General features: G+C 43.8%; 1 protein-coding gene across 4 annotated transcripts in view; it reads right to left on the bottom strand.

The window, feature by feature from the left end:
* The window catches only part of FGF14 (fibroblast growth factor 14), a 428,168-nt gene that overhangs the window by 111,496 nt on the left and 301,374 nt on the right, over positions 1 to 15,298 (bottom strand). For all 4 annotated transcript variants that reach the window (XM_069972351.1, XM_069972353.1, XM_069972354.1 and 1 more), the window contains exon 3: positions 8,545 to 8,648. In XM_069972351.1, the coding sequence (XP_069828452.1) occupies positions 8,545 to 8,648 (104 nt within the window). The remainder of the gene's footprint in view (positions 1 to 8,544; positions 8,649 to 15,298) is intronic.

The raw sequence follows: 15,298 nt of genomic DNA, 5'->3' as shown, positions 1-15,298 counted from the left end.
GCAAGCTGTCTCACCAGGACGCTAATATAATTATTCTAACGGCCATCCAGCGATACAAGCTCATGCCAGACCTCTTGATTCGGGACTACTGTTAAATACATCTAGGTGAGCTGCCTGCGCTGGGCCCGGCGCAGGCAACTTCACTAGGCTCCCCACACACATAAATCTTTATTTTACCACATAGATTTTACTTTTCCACTGTTCTACCCTTTTTTATCTAGTTAGGTATTTATATGTAATTTTTATGTATTTCCTATGCATTTAGATTGCTTTCTACTACTAGTTTTACCTATACAAGGTTTTTTATAGCGATGATCGACTATCAATTATGGTATATGAATTTAAGCAATAAATGTTGATGTACAATTTATATAGGTGTACAAATCATGTGTCTTCATAGTGTTTGTAACACATCACCCGCTTCTAGAGAGCCCTCTACATTGGTACATACATATTTCAGGCTGTATTTGGTCCTCATGTCAGGTCCTCATAGCAACCAAAACCAGGAGTGGATTAAAAACACAGAAAGGATCTGTCCACATAATGTTGTAATTGAGTGGATGGCCGTCATTTAATGGCAAATATTTGCTGTTATCTTAAAACAACGGCTGTTGTATTGAAATAATGGCCGTTATTTACTGTTATATGGCGGCCATCCACTCAATTTCAACATTGTGTGAACAGATCCTTTCTGTGTTTTTACTCCACTCCTGGTTTTGGTTGCTATGAGGACCTGACATGAGGACCAAATACTGCCTGAAATATACTGTGTGTGAACCCAGCCTAAAAGAAATCGTTAATCGTACGATCGGGCAAATTATTGCTCCGTGAAAACGCAGCATTAGAGTAGGCGATCTTCAAATGTACTGCAGCTCAGGCTGTTTGAGAAATGTGTTGCACATGAAGATAGTCTACGCTCAGTTTAGAGCAGGAGTGTCAAATTTGCTGCCCTCCAGCTGTTTCAAAACTACAATCCCCATCATCCCAGGGCAGATAAAGACAAAGCTTGTAACAGATACTTGTTGGAGGTTATGGGTAAAAGTATAGGTGTGCCATAATATCAAGTAGTTTGTATTTCACTGTGTTTGTTTAGGAACAGAAAATATAATGACAGCCAGGGAAGTTATCATTACACATGGTCAACACAGTTTGTACAACTAAACAGACTCTAAAGGACAACTCCCATGAAAAACTTTTTCCTAGTAATTGAAGCACATTACAAAGTTACATAACTCTGTAATATGCTTCAATCACCTATCTGCCTCCCTTCCCTGTCTTTTCCCCCCTCCACCCCCCACCAGGAAGTGTACTAAACTCACACATATATAATTACTGTGGTCACCAGTTTCTTCTCTCAGCTGCTTCTTGTGACGATGAGTCATCAGCAGGAGGGCTGGCCTAGCTCCTGTTACACCAGGTGCTCTGCTTGCTCAGCTCTCATTGGCTGAGCAACTGCAAGCCATCTGAGTCCATATCACTTGCTTATCTTCCCTAGTGACTTGACTCATTCACTCACTGAGTCCACTCGGCAGCAGGAAAGAGTATGAGGGGAGGGGGGACTGTCTATGTGCCGGGAGTCTGTCAGGAGGGAAGATAAGCAAGTGACATGACTCAGATGGCTTGCAGTTGCTCAGCCAATGGGAGCTGAGCAAGCTGAGTCACCTGACAAGGCAGGGGAGGGGGAGGCTGGTGTAACAGGAGCTAGAGCAGCCCTCCTGCTGATAACTCCTCATCGTCACAGGAAGGAGCCGAGAGAAGAGCCTGTTGACGACAGTAATCAGGTCTGTGTGAGTTTAGTGCACTTGCTGGTAGGGGGTGGAGGGGGGAAAAGACAGGAAAAGGAGGCAGATAGGTGATTGAAGCACATTACAGAGTTATATAACTTTGTAATGTGCTTCAATTACTGGAAAAAGTTTTTCATGGGAGATGTCCTTTAAGTGTGTGTTGGACAGATAATTGTAGAATAGGACAGATTGCACCAGGGCGCCACAATAATAAATATGTCCAAGAGCCACAGAATAGAAGGATAGAAATGGATAACTCTCCCCAGTGGACTCACTCTTATAACATCATTGTAGTATATATACTGCCCTTAATTAATCTTGTACCTGACATGTTTACATGGTGGATTTTATATTGTATATAATGCTATAAGATTTAGCATAGAACTCCAGCTACAGCAATCGATGGAAAACACATTACTGGAGCACTTCTTCCCTATTTGCTCTGCAGCAAAGTGACAATACAAGTTTGTTTTTCATTTGACTTTGATTGTGAGGTGTATTTGAAAGCTGCCTGAATAATAATGATTACCATCATCTCTTTCTCAACACTGTTATCTACAGTCCTGTATCCTTCCCTGTGGCTGGAAGTTGTTCTTCCCAGACAAGTCAATTATGAGGGCTTATAGAAAACGCAGCAATCAGCACTGTGACGCATTTGAAATGTCAAGAGAGACCCCTCAGTGCTAAAGCTTTTCCCCACTGAGAGTTACTGGAGAGTGCAGATATCACAAACTCATATCCAGATAACAGGCTCTGACATTTTCACTAATTCCTCAAATCACATAATAGAGGGCGATCTGGGCAACAGGAAAATAGCAGTTTTTGCTGCTTGTAAAATTAAACAGAAAACAGAAGCAGGAGAAACTGAAAAACACTAGAAGTATTTGGAATGTATATACAGTACAGGTAATAGACAACAAAGATATTTGACACCCAAACTACAGGATAGAGTTTCTTACTTTATACAGTGTTTCTTTTTGTGCACATAAGTGAAGCAGAATACTCAGGACTTGTAAGTACTGTATATTTGAATTCTGAATATTTTTTTTTTAATGAAAAAACATTTGTATAGGGTTATCTTATTGCACTGTGCTCCAGCTATAGGGTTTGCTTAAAGCGTAACTGTCATGTTTTTTTATTGCAGAAATCAGTAGTATAAGCGATTTTAAGAAACTCTGTAATAGGTTTCATCAGCCAAAAAAGCCTCCTTCTGTACTCAAGAAGCAATCTCCCAGCCTCCCCCCCTGACTTCTTATCTGTGCATTATCAGGCAAACACGTCTTCATTACAGAGAAGCCAGTGAAGACGGGTTCTGCTCTCTCCATTTTATCCTTATGGAGGGGGGAGGGGCTGGGGGAGATGAGGGAGCAGGAAGAGGTGACATGAAGGTCAGCATTTTGTAGACTCTCTGGGCACCTAAAACGCTAAATTCAGGTGTCAGAAAGGTCAGTGCTTATCTATGAACTTACTGAGAGAAGATTGCAGGGTGTTGTGCTGTGCAGGGCTGCTCTGTGCTCAGTGACTCCTAACAGCCCCTCCCCTCTCCATAGCCACATAATGGAGACAGAAATCCTGTTTCATCTGATGTGAGGGGGGAGGCTGGGAGATTGCTTTTTCACTACAGAAGGAAACTCTTTTAGTACATAAAACCTATTACAGAGTTTCTTAAAATCGCTTGTACTGTTGATATTTAATGTTTTCAGAAAAATAACCCTGAAATAACAGTTACGCTTTAAGTTTTCAGTTGCAGCTATTTAATACAAAGCCAGGAATTGATTGGGGGGGGTTCTAAAGTTTCACTATTTTTTGTATTTTGGGCTGCTCAAAAATGACAGTGTTGTGCACTAATTTTCTGGTTGAAGCATTAAAGGGGTTATCCAGTGCTACAAAAACATGGCCACTTTCCTCCAGAGACAGCCCCACTCTTGTCTCCAGCTTGGGCGGGGTTTTGCTGCTCAGTTCCATTGAAGTCAATGGAGCTTAATTGCAAACCGCACCTGAACTGGAGACAAGAGTCATGCTGTCTCTGAAAGAAAGTGGCCATGTTTTAGTAGCACTGGATAACCCGTTTAATAAATTCTCCTCTTAGTCTCTAGAGATGAGCGAACCAGCCGGATTTCTGGTTCATATGAATCAGAAATCTCGGCGTCTGACTCCCTCTGCCTGCTCCCTCCATGCAGCGGGTGGATACATGTAAGGAATGCCTGGAAAACTGGGATACAGCCAATGCCAATATCCCAGATTTCTAGGCGTTCCTTACGATGTATCCACCCGCTGCATGGAGGGAGCAGGCAGAGGGAGTCAGACGCCGAGATTTCTGATTCATACGAACCAGAAATCCGGCTGGTTCGCTCATCTTTATTAGTCTCTTCCCGAGGTGTTTTGTGATATTTCTTTGAATTCGATAGCAAAGGAACTATTTTACTGTGAATTGCATAATTGTGGTGAAGTTGCAATTTCAGTCAATAACTGCAATTAAAAACCTAAACACAACCATAAAAAGGTATCCAAACCCCCATGCCCACATTTACTAAAACTGTCTAAGCGCAAACTTAGACTAGATAAACGGTAAATGTGCCAGATTTATCCGGCTGTCGTACTTAAAGACTGTCTAGTTTATGGTGCAAAGTTTAACCCATCTATTACTTGGCTTGAAGTCTTCCAGAATTTTCAGCCAGGTTCAGGTACATTTTTTGGTGCAAAATAGACCACACACCCTTTTTCGTACCAGGCAGAAAGGTGTCTGAAAAGGGTGGAAAAGTGTCTGAAATGCATAATAAATGTGGAGAAAAGTTCCTTGCGACACTTTTTCAGCCAAAATTCTGGTGGCCAACTCACAATAAGTATTAAAAGAAGAAGGGGGGGGGGGGGGGTGTCCTGTTTTTGTTGCATATTGTTTTTTTAGGGCTTTGACTATTTAGACACATTCATATCAAGCTTTAACTCCATTTCATTTTGAAACATTTCATCACGTTTGTTATTTTATTTTTTGGCTTTAAATCCATATGACGAAAAGTTATGAAAAAAAAAAAAACATACTGTACATCACTAGGCATATAGTGTTACTGCTAGTCATAATGAGTTAATCCTAGTAAAAGTTTCATTGTTTACAAGGCATGGCTGTACACTTTTGCTAGCGGCTGCGTCATTCTGTATATTGCAGCTCAGCCCTGTATACTCCAGTATACCAAGCAATGCCTAATAGTAAACTACACACACTTCTCTCTTGAACACTGCCGCCTCGTCAGATGGGTATGGGTGTGCCACAAGTTGGACACCCATATATCTAAAAGTGATGGAAAAATTGATATTCAAGTAATGAAAAAACACTTTGAAGAGGTTCCTTACTCGTGTATTGTTTATAAAATGGATTGTAAGTAATACATTACAGAGGGAGATGGCAAATTAAATGACATTACTGCTATCAAAATCCTCTTTTCTTACTCTCCTCTAGGCACACAGCCAATGTAGGACTCAAACTTTTCAATGGAGATACAGTATTAGTCACGTCTGACAGGCTAGTTGCTAGGCTAGTTTTCAATGAGAAGGTCAGACATCATGTCTCTGGTAACCAGTCTTTCTCTGATTGCTTACATCTCCAGCTCAAGGCTGAATTGCCAGTGAACTGAGGGAGGCATGTCAGCACTTATAAACCATACCTATCTTGCTAGCTCTCCCTACTATTCTTGGTACATTTCAGCAGAATTACACAATTTAATACTCCTACAGAATCCTTCCAGCAAGCATGTTGTAGAAGTTTTCCCATAATGCAGCATTTGTTTTTTTTGTTCCCCAAGACACTTACCTGCCTATGTGCAATGCAATATTACTTTTCAGCGACATCGGCCATAAGTCATCCACATCACCTTGTTTAAACGTCTCAGAGAGACACTAGATTGCACATTTTCATTTTTCTGTTGACACTGATCATCAGTTACCCTGAACTTATCTTGTGAGAGCTTGTCATATATATCGAGGACATACGTTACTTGGGGCCCTCTAAAATAGTTACATGATCAATGGTAGCTGGTTGTTTTTTCACTAAACTAACATCATAAATCTAAGAATATGAGCTGAAATGCAGTATCCACATGAGCTGTAAGTCATATAGCTAGACTATGAGCAGAAAAGCAGATTCTGGCATTTATCCTGCATAAATAACTTCAATGTAATATTTAGATAACATTTGTGATTCCAACAGTTTCTTTGATTACTTTACTGCCTGTTTACATGAATTACTAATGCAACAATTTCTATAAAATTTGTGGATCAGCTTGGTAATAGCTATTCAGCTATTCAGAGTAAGGCCGCATTCACGCATTCACGGACATGCAAGGCCTGTAACGGACTCCCACCCCTTGCCAGGGACACCCTCCAGCTGTTAGAGAAGTAAGCGTACTGTTAGACGGGCCGATAATAAATGTAAACGGGCGCCGATCCGCTAGATCGGTGCTCGTTTACAGGGCCTATTACACAGCCCGATAATCGTTTAACAAGGGCTTCAGGGACATATCCTTGCAGCCCCTGCTAAACTGATATACATTACCTATGCCGGGTTCAGGGCTCCTCCTGCTCCTCTTCTCCCCGGGTCCCACATGCTGCAGCTTCAGAGCGGTCTGTCTTAGCTGACAGGCCACTCAGCCGATCACTGGCCGCGGCGGTCCCGGCCTGTGATTGGCTGAGTGGCCGTCAGCTAAGACAGGCTGCTGTGAAGCTGCAGCGCGCAGGACCCAGGGAGAAGAGCAGTAGGAGCCCTGGACCATAGATGGGTAATATATTCTTTTGCAAATCATCAGCCACTGGCCACGCACCGCTATTACACGTAGCGATGCGCAGTCGGTGGCCGAGAATTATAGGTCTGAACCTATATCAACGATCAGCCGATGACAACGATCATCGGCTGATCGTTGTCTTTATTACACGGAATGATAATCGGCCGGATAGGGCCGTAATAGTGTAATAGTGTAATAGTACCCTAAAGCTTTAAAAACAGCTTTTTTGACAGAAGTGATCAGACACTGCATAGAGCTTAAAGGTTTTTGCTCTGGTTTAGCCATGTAACTGACTCCTTTATATACTGTATGAATTCCTTTATTACACCATTTTAGAGTGTTTTAGCTGGTGAGATCCTAGCAGAAAAAAATGTAAATGGGTTATCCAGGGTTAGCAAAAACATATTGTATGTAGTATTACAATTCAGTTCCATTCACTTGAAAAGAACTAAGCTGAGCTGCAAAACCACACCCAGGCTGAGACCAGGACAGGTGCTATTTCTGTGTCCATGTTTCCCAAAGACTGGATAACCCTTTTAAGCAACCTGACAGTAAGCTTTCATTTATCCTCCAGCCCCACCACTGGAGAAATTTTGCATTACATAGTATCCATTCAAATTGCTGGGTTGTCCTCAAGACAGGCAGACATTATTTTCAGCCACTTTAGACTATAGCCAAGAGGCCTCGCTCAACAAATGCTAAATTTTCTAATAGAATATTAGGGTAAAGAAAAATGAGTTTTCTTAACCAGACAACCCCTTTAAAGGGGAGATAATGACATAGGGGGCATATGTATCAATGTGTTTGTGCTTTTGTTTTGGCCAGTACTTTTTTTGCAACATTTATCAAGGCAAGTTAACTAGATTTCTATAGTTTATGGCATGTTTACTATTTTGGCTGATTTATTTTGTGCAATTCTCTTAATCTGTGTACATAAATTGTGTAGCAGCACTGCCACCCTAGCTTAGTCTTTGCACAAAATTGCACAATAATTATTAGAGCTCACTTCACAGAAGGTGATAAACAGCTGCTGTCAGCAGCCGGGTCCTAACCATTAATGACAAACTGCAGTGTCCGCACTGCAGCTCATCATTAACCCCTAAAGTGCTGACGATTTAAGTGTCAGTGTCCTGTCACTGTACAGTCGGGACCTCGGCAGTCTCTGACTGCTGGAGGTCTGTTACTTACGTTTGTGCAGTAAGCTCAGAGAGCACATTGACCAGTGCAAGCAATGTAATGATTGGATGTAATAGTCCCCTAGGGGGACTTAAAGAGTGTAAAAAAAAAAAAACTTTTAAAAATCAGTATATACATAATATAAGCCATTGACAACCAGTAATGGACAGCAGCCCACTTCCTGCACAGTGAGCTCCTGCAGGCCGGCAAATACAGTATGCTTACCAATGATTATTGGTGTCCCGCAGCACTGCTTTGTTCCGTTCCTACGGTGCCGCTTGAATCCAGCTGGCGCCCAACTAACCTCTTCAGTTTCAGCTCTGCAGCTCAGGAGGCTTGAAGTCAGGATCTCCAAGGCATCACTATGAGAGCGCTCTTAGAGATGCATTGGAGACCCTGACCTCCAGTCTTCAATAGACCTGTAATAAGAAGACGGTCATAAGATCTGTGACGTCATTGCCAGCGGGATCCGAGCGCCGTCGTAGGACCGAAACAAAGCCGTGCTGCGGGACACTGATACTCATTGGTAAGTATATCTGCCAGCCTGCAGTAGGGGGAGGGATAGGAAAAAAAAACTGGACTACTACTTTAACCCTCTCTTTTCGATTCAGTTAGCACTGCTCCTCCTAACAGATGATCCCTGCCTGGTAGAACATCACAAAATTTTAAGTAGTTTTTCTTCTTCTAGAAAACATATGTGGTAAAAAGCATGTAGTTTAACACTCTCTGTGGAACTAATTGAAAACGAAAACTCCTACACCTTGTTCATATTACCTAATACATTAAAAGAGTAAACATAGCAGAGTACTCACTGATGTGTACAGGTAACCTTCTCCGTTCATTGCAATATATAACCCTGTTTTTACACCTTGGATTGCAACAACACGAAGACCCACTGGTATGAGGTTGAATAATGCTGTAAAGAACAAAGACATGTTAAAAATAATTAATAAAAGGTCTGCACCCATTTGTGCACTTCATATTGTGCTCCCTCACTGATATTAGTTCATAGTTCCTATATTCAGCTGTTTCATAGACTTACAGCTCATCCTCCTATAGTAACTCTATGTTGTAGCTGTTACGTTAATGTGTCTAAGGCTATGTTCACACTACGTAAAACAACGTCCGTAGCCCTCACCATAAAACGACGGTATCAGATAACGGCCGTTGTTAACACGTCCCTGTGAAAAATGAACATGTCAATTATTTCTGGACGGTAATGCTGCAACAACGGCCGTGGATTTCAATGCGGCTGCGAATGTAAAACTTATATCTGCTGAATTAAACTTGATTTTGATGTAAAAAAATTTCTGAGTGGTTTCACAGGATGGGCACAGTATTTAAAGTAAATGACCTGTTTCATCCCACTTATAAACATGCTAGGAAGCAAAATTAAACAACGGCCGTAGTTTTACAACGAGCCCGTAAGCTCCTTATTCTACGGCCATAGTTTTGGTCGCAAAAGTCCGGCCAGTGAAAACAAGGACCGTTATTTTACGTAGTGTGAACATAGCCTAAAATAGTATATTCATACCAAGTAAAGCACATAAGTAATTCCTCTAACTGCAATTGGATTGAAAATGTAAAAATGTATTTTAGAATTTGTAGAGGAACGTTTAAAAATTACAGACACTGGACAGAATTAAATAGCAGTGAAATGCTGACATTTGTCTGTTTACATTTTAAGGTCTATGGGTGATGACAATGAGGGCGATAAAAGAGGAATGGTGAAAGCACAATCATTCAATGGCAGCAAAGGAATTGAGATGTTAAAGGAGTACTCCGGTGATCATGGAAAAAAAACTAATTTATTCATACATCTGTAGGGTGTGTCATTACATTGTCTTGTTGTGTTATTTTTTTTTTTAACTCCCCTTTGTAGTCCCCATGCACCTACATTGATTCAATCAAAAACGTATCTGCTTCCTGTTTCATCAACATCTCCAGGGCATGCGCTCCAGTCTGACTCTCTATATTCCCCTCTCGCTGTCAAGGCGCTCTAGGAGTCACCTGGCCTCTCTATGGTCCCGTGTGTTTCTCCTCACTGCCCTACCTGATAACCAACTGCCAATCCTGTTGCTAAGCAACATACTTTGTGTGTAAGGGTACAAACACACACAGCAGATACGCAGCAGATTTGATACTGTGTTCAGTTATTTAGATCTAATCTGCTGCGTATCGCAGCAGTAAATACGCAGCGTATATGCCGTGTGTGTTTGTACCCTAAAGATTGTCCTCACAGGAAAAACCCTGCTGACTTGGTCATGTTGTAAATACATATCTGTAGTTTTACTATGCAGGAATTGTTGCGCTCACCTCCACTACCGTTCTACCTCAGCAACCTTCCCACCCCCGCGAATCCTCAGCCCCCCCCCCCTCCCCCGTGCATCTTGGAGACTCTGTAATAGGGGAGGGGTATTTCACTATTGGCTTCGTTGTCACCCCCTCTGTGACTCTCCATTTGTTGTGGCTCCTGTAGATGTTGAATAGCTACAAATCCCAGTATGACCTGGTGACATTACATGATGGGTAGTAGTTATGCAACTAGAAGAGCTTCAGGTGGCAGAAGTACAACTCCCACCATGTACCATCACCACAAGATGAGGATGGGACTTGTAGGTATGAAACCAGGAGAGCTCCAAGTTGCACAACTTCAACTCCCATCCTCATGTTGTGATGACACTACAAGATGGGAGTTGAAGTTCTGCCACCTGGAACTCTTCTGGTTGCATAACTACAGCTACCATCATGTACCATCACCAAAACATGTCGATGGGGCTTGTAGGTATGCAACCAGGTATGCACAACTACAACTCCCATCCTTATGTTATGATGGCACTACAAGATGGGAGTTAAAGTTCTGCCACCTGTAGTTTTCCTGGTTGCATAACTCCAGCTACCATTATGTACAATCACCACACCATGAGGATGGAGCTTGTAGTTATGCAACCAGGAGAGCTCCAAGTTGCTCAACTACAACTCCCATATTGTACTGTTACCACAACACGATGATGGGTCTAGTAGTTATTCAACTTGCAGTGCTCACGGTTGAAGAACTACAACTCCCATCTGGCACCGTCACCACAATATGAGGATAGGAATTGTAGTGATGCAGCCAGGAGAAATCCAAGTTGCAAAACTTCAACTCCCATTATCCTGATGTAGGGACAATACTCTATATGGGAATTGTAGTTTTCCAACTTTGATCTCTCCTGGTTGCATAACTAAAAGCCCCATCCTCATCTTGTGGTGACATTACAAGATGGGAGTTGCAGTTCAGCCACCTTTAGTTCAGTTGCAGTTCAGCCACTCCCATCATGTAATGTCACCATGGCTCCACAATCTGAGGAGCCACACTAGATGGAGAGTCACAAAGGGGCTGACGGGGAAGCATGTAGTGAAATTTCCCACACCTACAGAGCCGCCGAGATGCTGGGATTCTATCTACGTACCTATCTATCTATCTATCTATCTATCTATCTATCTACCTACTCTTATCTAGTGTTTAAAAAATCTGCAGAATTTACAAGATCTCAAGATAAATTTATTGATTTATTTTTGCATGTACTCCGGTGATCATACCAAAATGAATAAAACATTTTATATCTGTAGTAAGTGTCATTAAAGGAGTTATCCAGCGCTACAAAAACATGGCCACTTTTCCCCCTCTCTTGTCTCCAGTTCAGGTGTGCTTTGCAATTAAGCTCCATTTACTTCAATGGAACTGAGTTTCAAAACCCCACCCAAACTGGAGACAACAGTAGGGGGAAAGTGGCCATGTTTTTGTAGCGCTGGATAACCCCTTTAACCCCTAGACGACCCTGGACGTAGGGTTACGTCATGGAAGTCTGTCCCCAGACGACCCATGACATAACTCTACGTCCTGGGTGTTTCTCCCGCTATGAAGCGCGCTCCGGAGCGGAGCGCGCTTCATAGCAGGTGGGGGCCGGCTGCAATCAGCAGTCGGGACCTCACCGGTAATGACACGCTGCAGCGATCGCGCTGCCGCGTGTCATTAACCCCTTAAACGCTGTTTAAGTGTAAGTGACAGGGGGAGTCCCCTGTCACTTACCGATCGGGACCCCCGCAGTGTGACTGCGGGGGTCCCGATCGTTGAAACGGACCGCCGGAGGTCTCTCACCTGCCTCTGTGCGGTCCGATCGGCGATCTGCTGCACTGAGCCTGCACAGGCAGGCTCAATGAGCAGAGCGCCGATAACACTGATCAATGCTATGCCTATGGCATAGCAATGATCAGTGTAAAAATCAAAGTAGTGTATGTAGAAGTCCCCCAAAGGGACTTCAAATTTGTAAAAAAAAAAAAAAGTTCAAAACACTAACACACTACCCCAAAACCCCTCCCCCAATAAAAGTTGAAATCACCCCCCTTTCCCATTATATAAATAAAACATATAAAAATAAATAAATAGATAAACATATAATATACCGTAGCGTGCGTAATTGTCCGATCTATTAAAATATAACAAGCGTCATTGTGATCGGTAAACGGCGTACACGGAAAGAGGGGAAAAAGTGCGCAGATTACCGATTTTATGTTACATTATATATTAAAAAAAATAATAAAAAGTGATCAAAACGTCCGATCTTCACAAATATGGTATTAATAAAAACTAGAGATCATGGCGGAAAAAATGACACCCCATACAGCCCCATAGGTGAAAAAATAAAACCGTTATAAGCGTCACAATAGGCCCATTTTATTAATATTTAATTGCCAAAAAAAAGGATTTCATAAAAAAAATACATATATAACATTAGAGAATCTGTGTAACCTGCATATGGTTGTGTTCAGACCTATAGAGTAATAATATGATGTCGCTGTTACCATATAGTGCATTACGTAGACACAGGAACCCCCCAAACGTTACCATATAGCATTCTTTTTCACAAATTTCACCTATTTATATCTTCATAAATAATATACAGTGGTACCTCGGTTTTCAAACATAATTGGTTCTGGAAGGCTGTTCCATAACCGAGCAGTTCGAAAACCGAGCTGTAAGTTCCCATAGGGAACAATGTAAATGTGATTAATTGGTTTTTACACTCCGTGGGTCAGGTGCAGAGCACCCGGCCCACAGAGTGCAAAAACACTCCACATCCCCCGCAACAGTGAGAGGCAGGAGCGGGCGGCTATTTAAACTTGCCGCCGTGCTCCTGCTCCAATCAGCTGCGGGGGACACCCTGTAAAGAAGTGGGGAATCCCATCATAATGATGGGATTCCCCACTTCTTTACACGGTGTCCCCGGCAGCTGAGAGGAGCACGGCGGCAAGTTTAAATAGCCGCCCGCTCCTGCCTCTCACTGCGGGGACAGGCTGTAAAGAAGCCGTCTCCCAGCGCTGTCCTCCTGTCTCTTCCCACCAGCCCCTCCGCCCCAGGGGTGTACAGCGCTCCGGGCCGGCGAGGGGGCGGACGGGCTGGTGGGGAGAGACAGGAGGACAGCGCTGGGAGCCGGCTTCTTTACAGCCTGTCCCCGCAGTAAGAGGCAGGAGCGGGCGGCTATTTAAACTTGCCGCCGTGCTCCTGCTCCTCTCAGCTGCCGGGGACACCCTGTAAAGAAGTGGGGAATCCCATCATTATGATGGGATTCCCCACTTCTTTACAGGGTGTCCCCCGCAGCTGATTGGAGCAGGAGCACGGCGGCAAGTTTAAATAGCCGCCCGCTCCTGCCTCTCAGTGTTCCGAACACCTCTAACTGTCAGCTGAACATCAGTTCAGCTGACAGTTATCCCCCTGGTTTTGTTCGGATACCGAGCAAAGTTCGGATACCGAGCAAAACTTCAGGGGGAAATTTAGTTCGAAAACTGAATTGTTCGAACTCCGAGGTGTTCGGAAACCAAGGTTTTACTGTATTTGGAATTCCATCATACATGTTATGGTAAAATGAAAGACGTCATTACAAAGTACAACTATTCCTGTAACAAATAAGCACTTAGAAGGGGAGGAGGGAAAAACGAAAACACTAAGATCAAAATTTGCGCGGTCCACTGGGTCATTTTGGGCCTGGTCCTCAAAGGGTTAAGGGTAGCTTCACACGTACCGACTCGCAGCGTTAATAACGCTCCCAGTCGGCTAGGTCCTGGCAGATCACTTTCATTACATACACACAGCGGTCTGAACGACCGCTGCGTGTATGTAATTCTGCCAGCCGCTTAACCCCTTCAGCTGCGCCCGGCGCCGCTCTGCATGCATTACCTGTCCTCGCTGCACGGGGTCCCGGCGTACTGCTCTCCTGCCCGGCCAATCAGTGGTTGCGGCAGGGCAACACACTGATTGGCCGGGCAGGAGAGCAGTACGCCGGGACCCCGTGCAGCGAGGACAGGTAATGTATACAGAGCAGGCGCCGGGAGCAGCTGAAGGGGCTAAGCGGCCAGCAGAATTACATACACGCAGCGGTCGTTCAGACCGCTGTGTGTATGTAATGAAAGTGATCTGCCAGGACCTAGCCGACTGGGAGCGTTATTAACGCTGCAAGTCGGTACGTGTGAAGCTACCCTAAAGAGGCTGGCCACTTTATAGTAAAATAGGTCAGTACAAAGTATTAGTAAGTGTACTCACTGTATATACAGACAGCAACTCCCTGTGTACCTCATAGAGCTAAAATCAGACTCCCCTCCTCCAGGCTGGGCTGCCATGCTCTGTTTTGTTTCTGTCCATAAAATGGCCGACATGGAGGGGCATGTGATCATGCCCTGTCCACTGTGTCCTCCATAGACATATACAGGCTCAGTGGTAGACACTGGGGGTGGGGCCTGGTCACATACTCTTCCATGTCATCCATCTTATGGACAGGCTCACCACAGAGCAGGACAGCACAGCCTGGAGGAGGAGAGTCTGATATTAGCTCTATGAGGTACACAGGGAGCTGCTATCAGTATATACAGTGAGTACACTGACTAATACTGTACACTGAGCAATTTTACTATAAAGTGACCAACCTCTTTAATTTGCCCTTTTTTAATTAATTATTTATTTTTTTTATAAAATACCCCTTGCAGCGCTTATACACCTGCAGCTGCCCCATGCCCATCTGGTTCGGTCCCCTCCCCTATACAGTGTGAAAAAACAGTGGTGGCCCCGTTCCCCCTCAGAACCCCTCCCCTACTCCTCCTCGAATGCAGTAATACTGGGGAATACTCCAGGATTCCCCCCGGGAAAGACAATGAGCAGTGTCGCCCCAAACTTGCATTCCAGCTTCCCCGCGGCTCTGCAATGTATGGGGATGGGGATTTCACTACAGGCTTCCCTCTTACCCTCTCTGTAACTCTCCATCTACTGTGGTTCCTTAGCAGTTGCACTCTTACAACTCCCAGTATGCCCTAGTGACATAACATGATTGAGGCAATGTTCACACAACGTATATTTCCGTATCAATACAAAAATATGCGTTACCTTGCCTCTATGAAATCCTGGCCGGAGCGTATACACATAGTATACACTCCGGCCGGGTTCTCTAGCGGCGCCGCAAACAACTGACATGTTAGTTTTCTGCAGCCACTATTCATTGAATAGCGGCCGCAGGAAACCATGTCAGTGCACACTAT

The sequence above is a fragment of the Dendropsophus ebraccatus genome, chromosome 5 (assembly GCF_027789765.1).
Source record: "Dendropsophus ebraccatus isolate aDenEbr1 chromosome 5, aDenEbr1.pat, whole genome shotgun sequence".
Taxonomy (NCBI): domain Eukaryota; kingdom Metazoa; phylum Chordata; class Amphibia; order Anura; family Hylidae; genus Dendropsophus; species Dendropsophus ebraccatus.
This window is presented reverse-complemented; position numbering and strand designations above follow the sequence as displayed.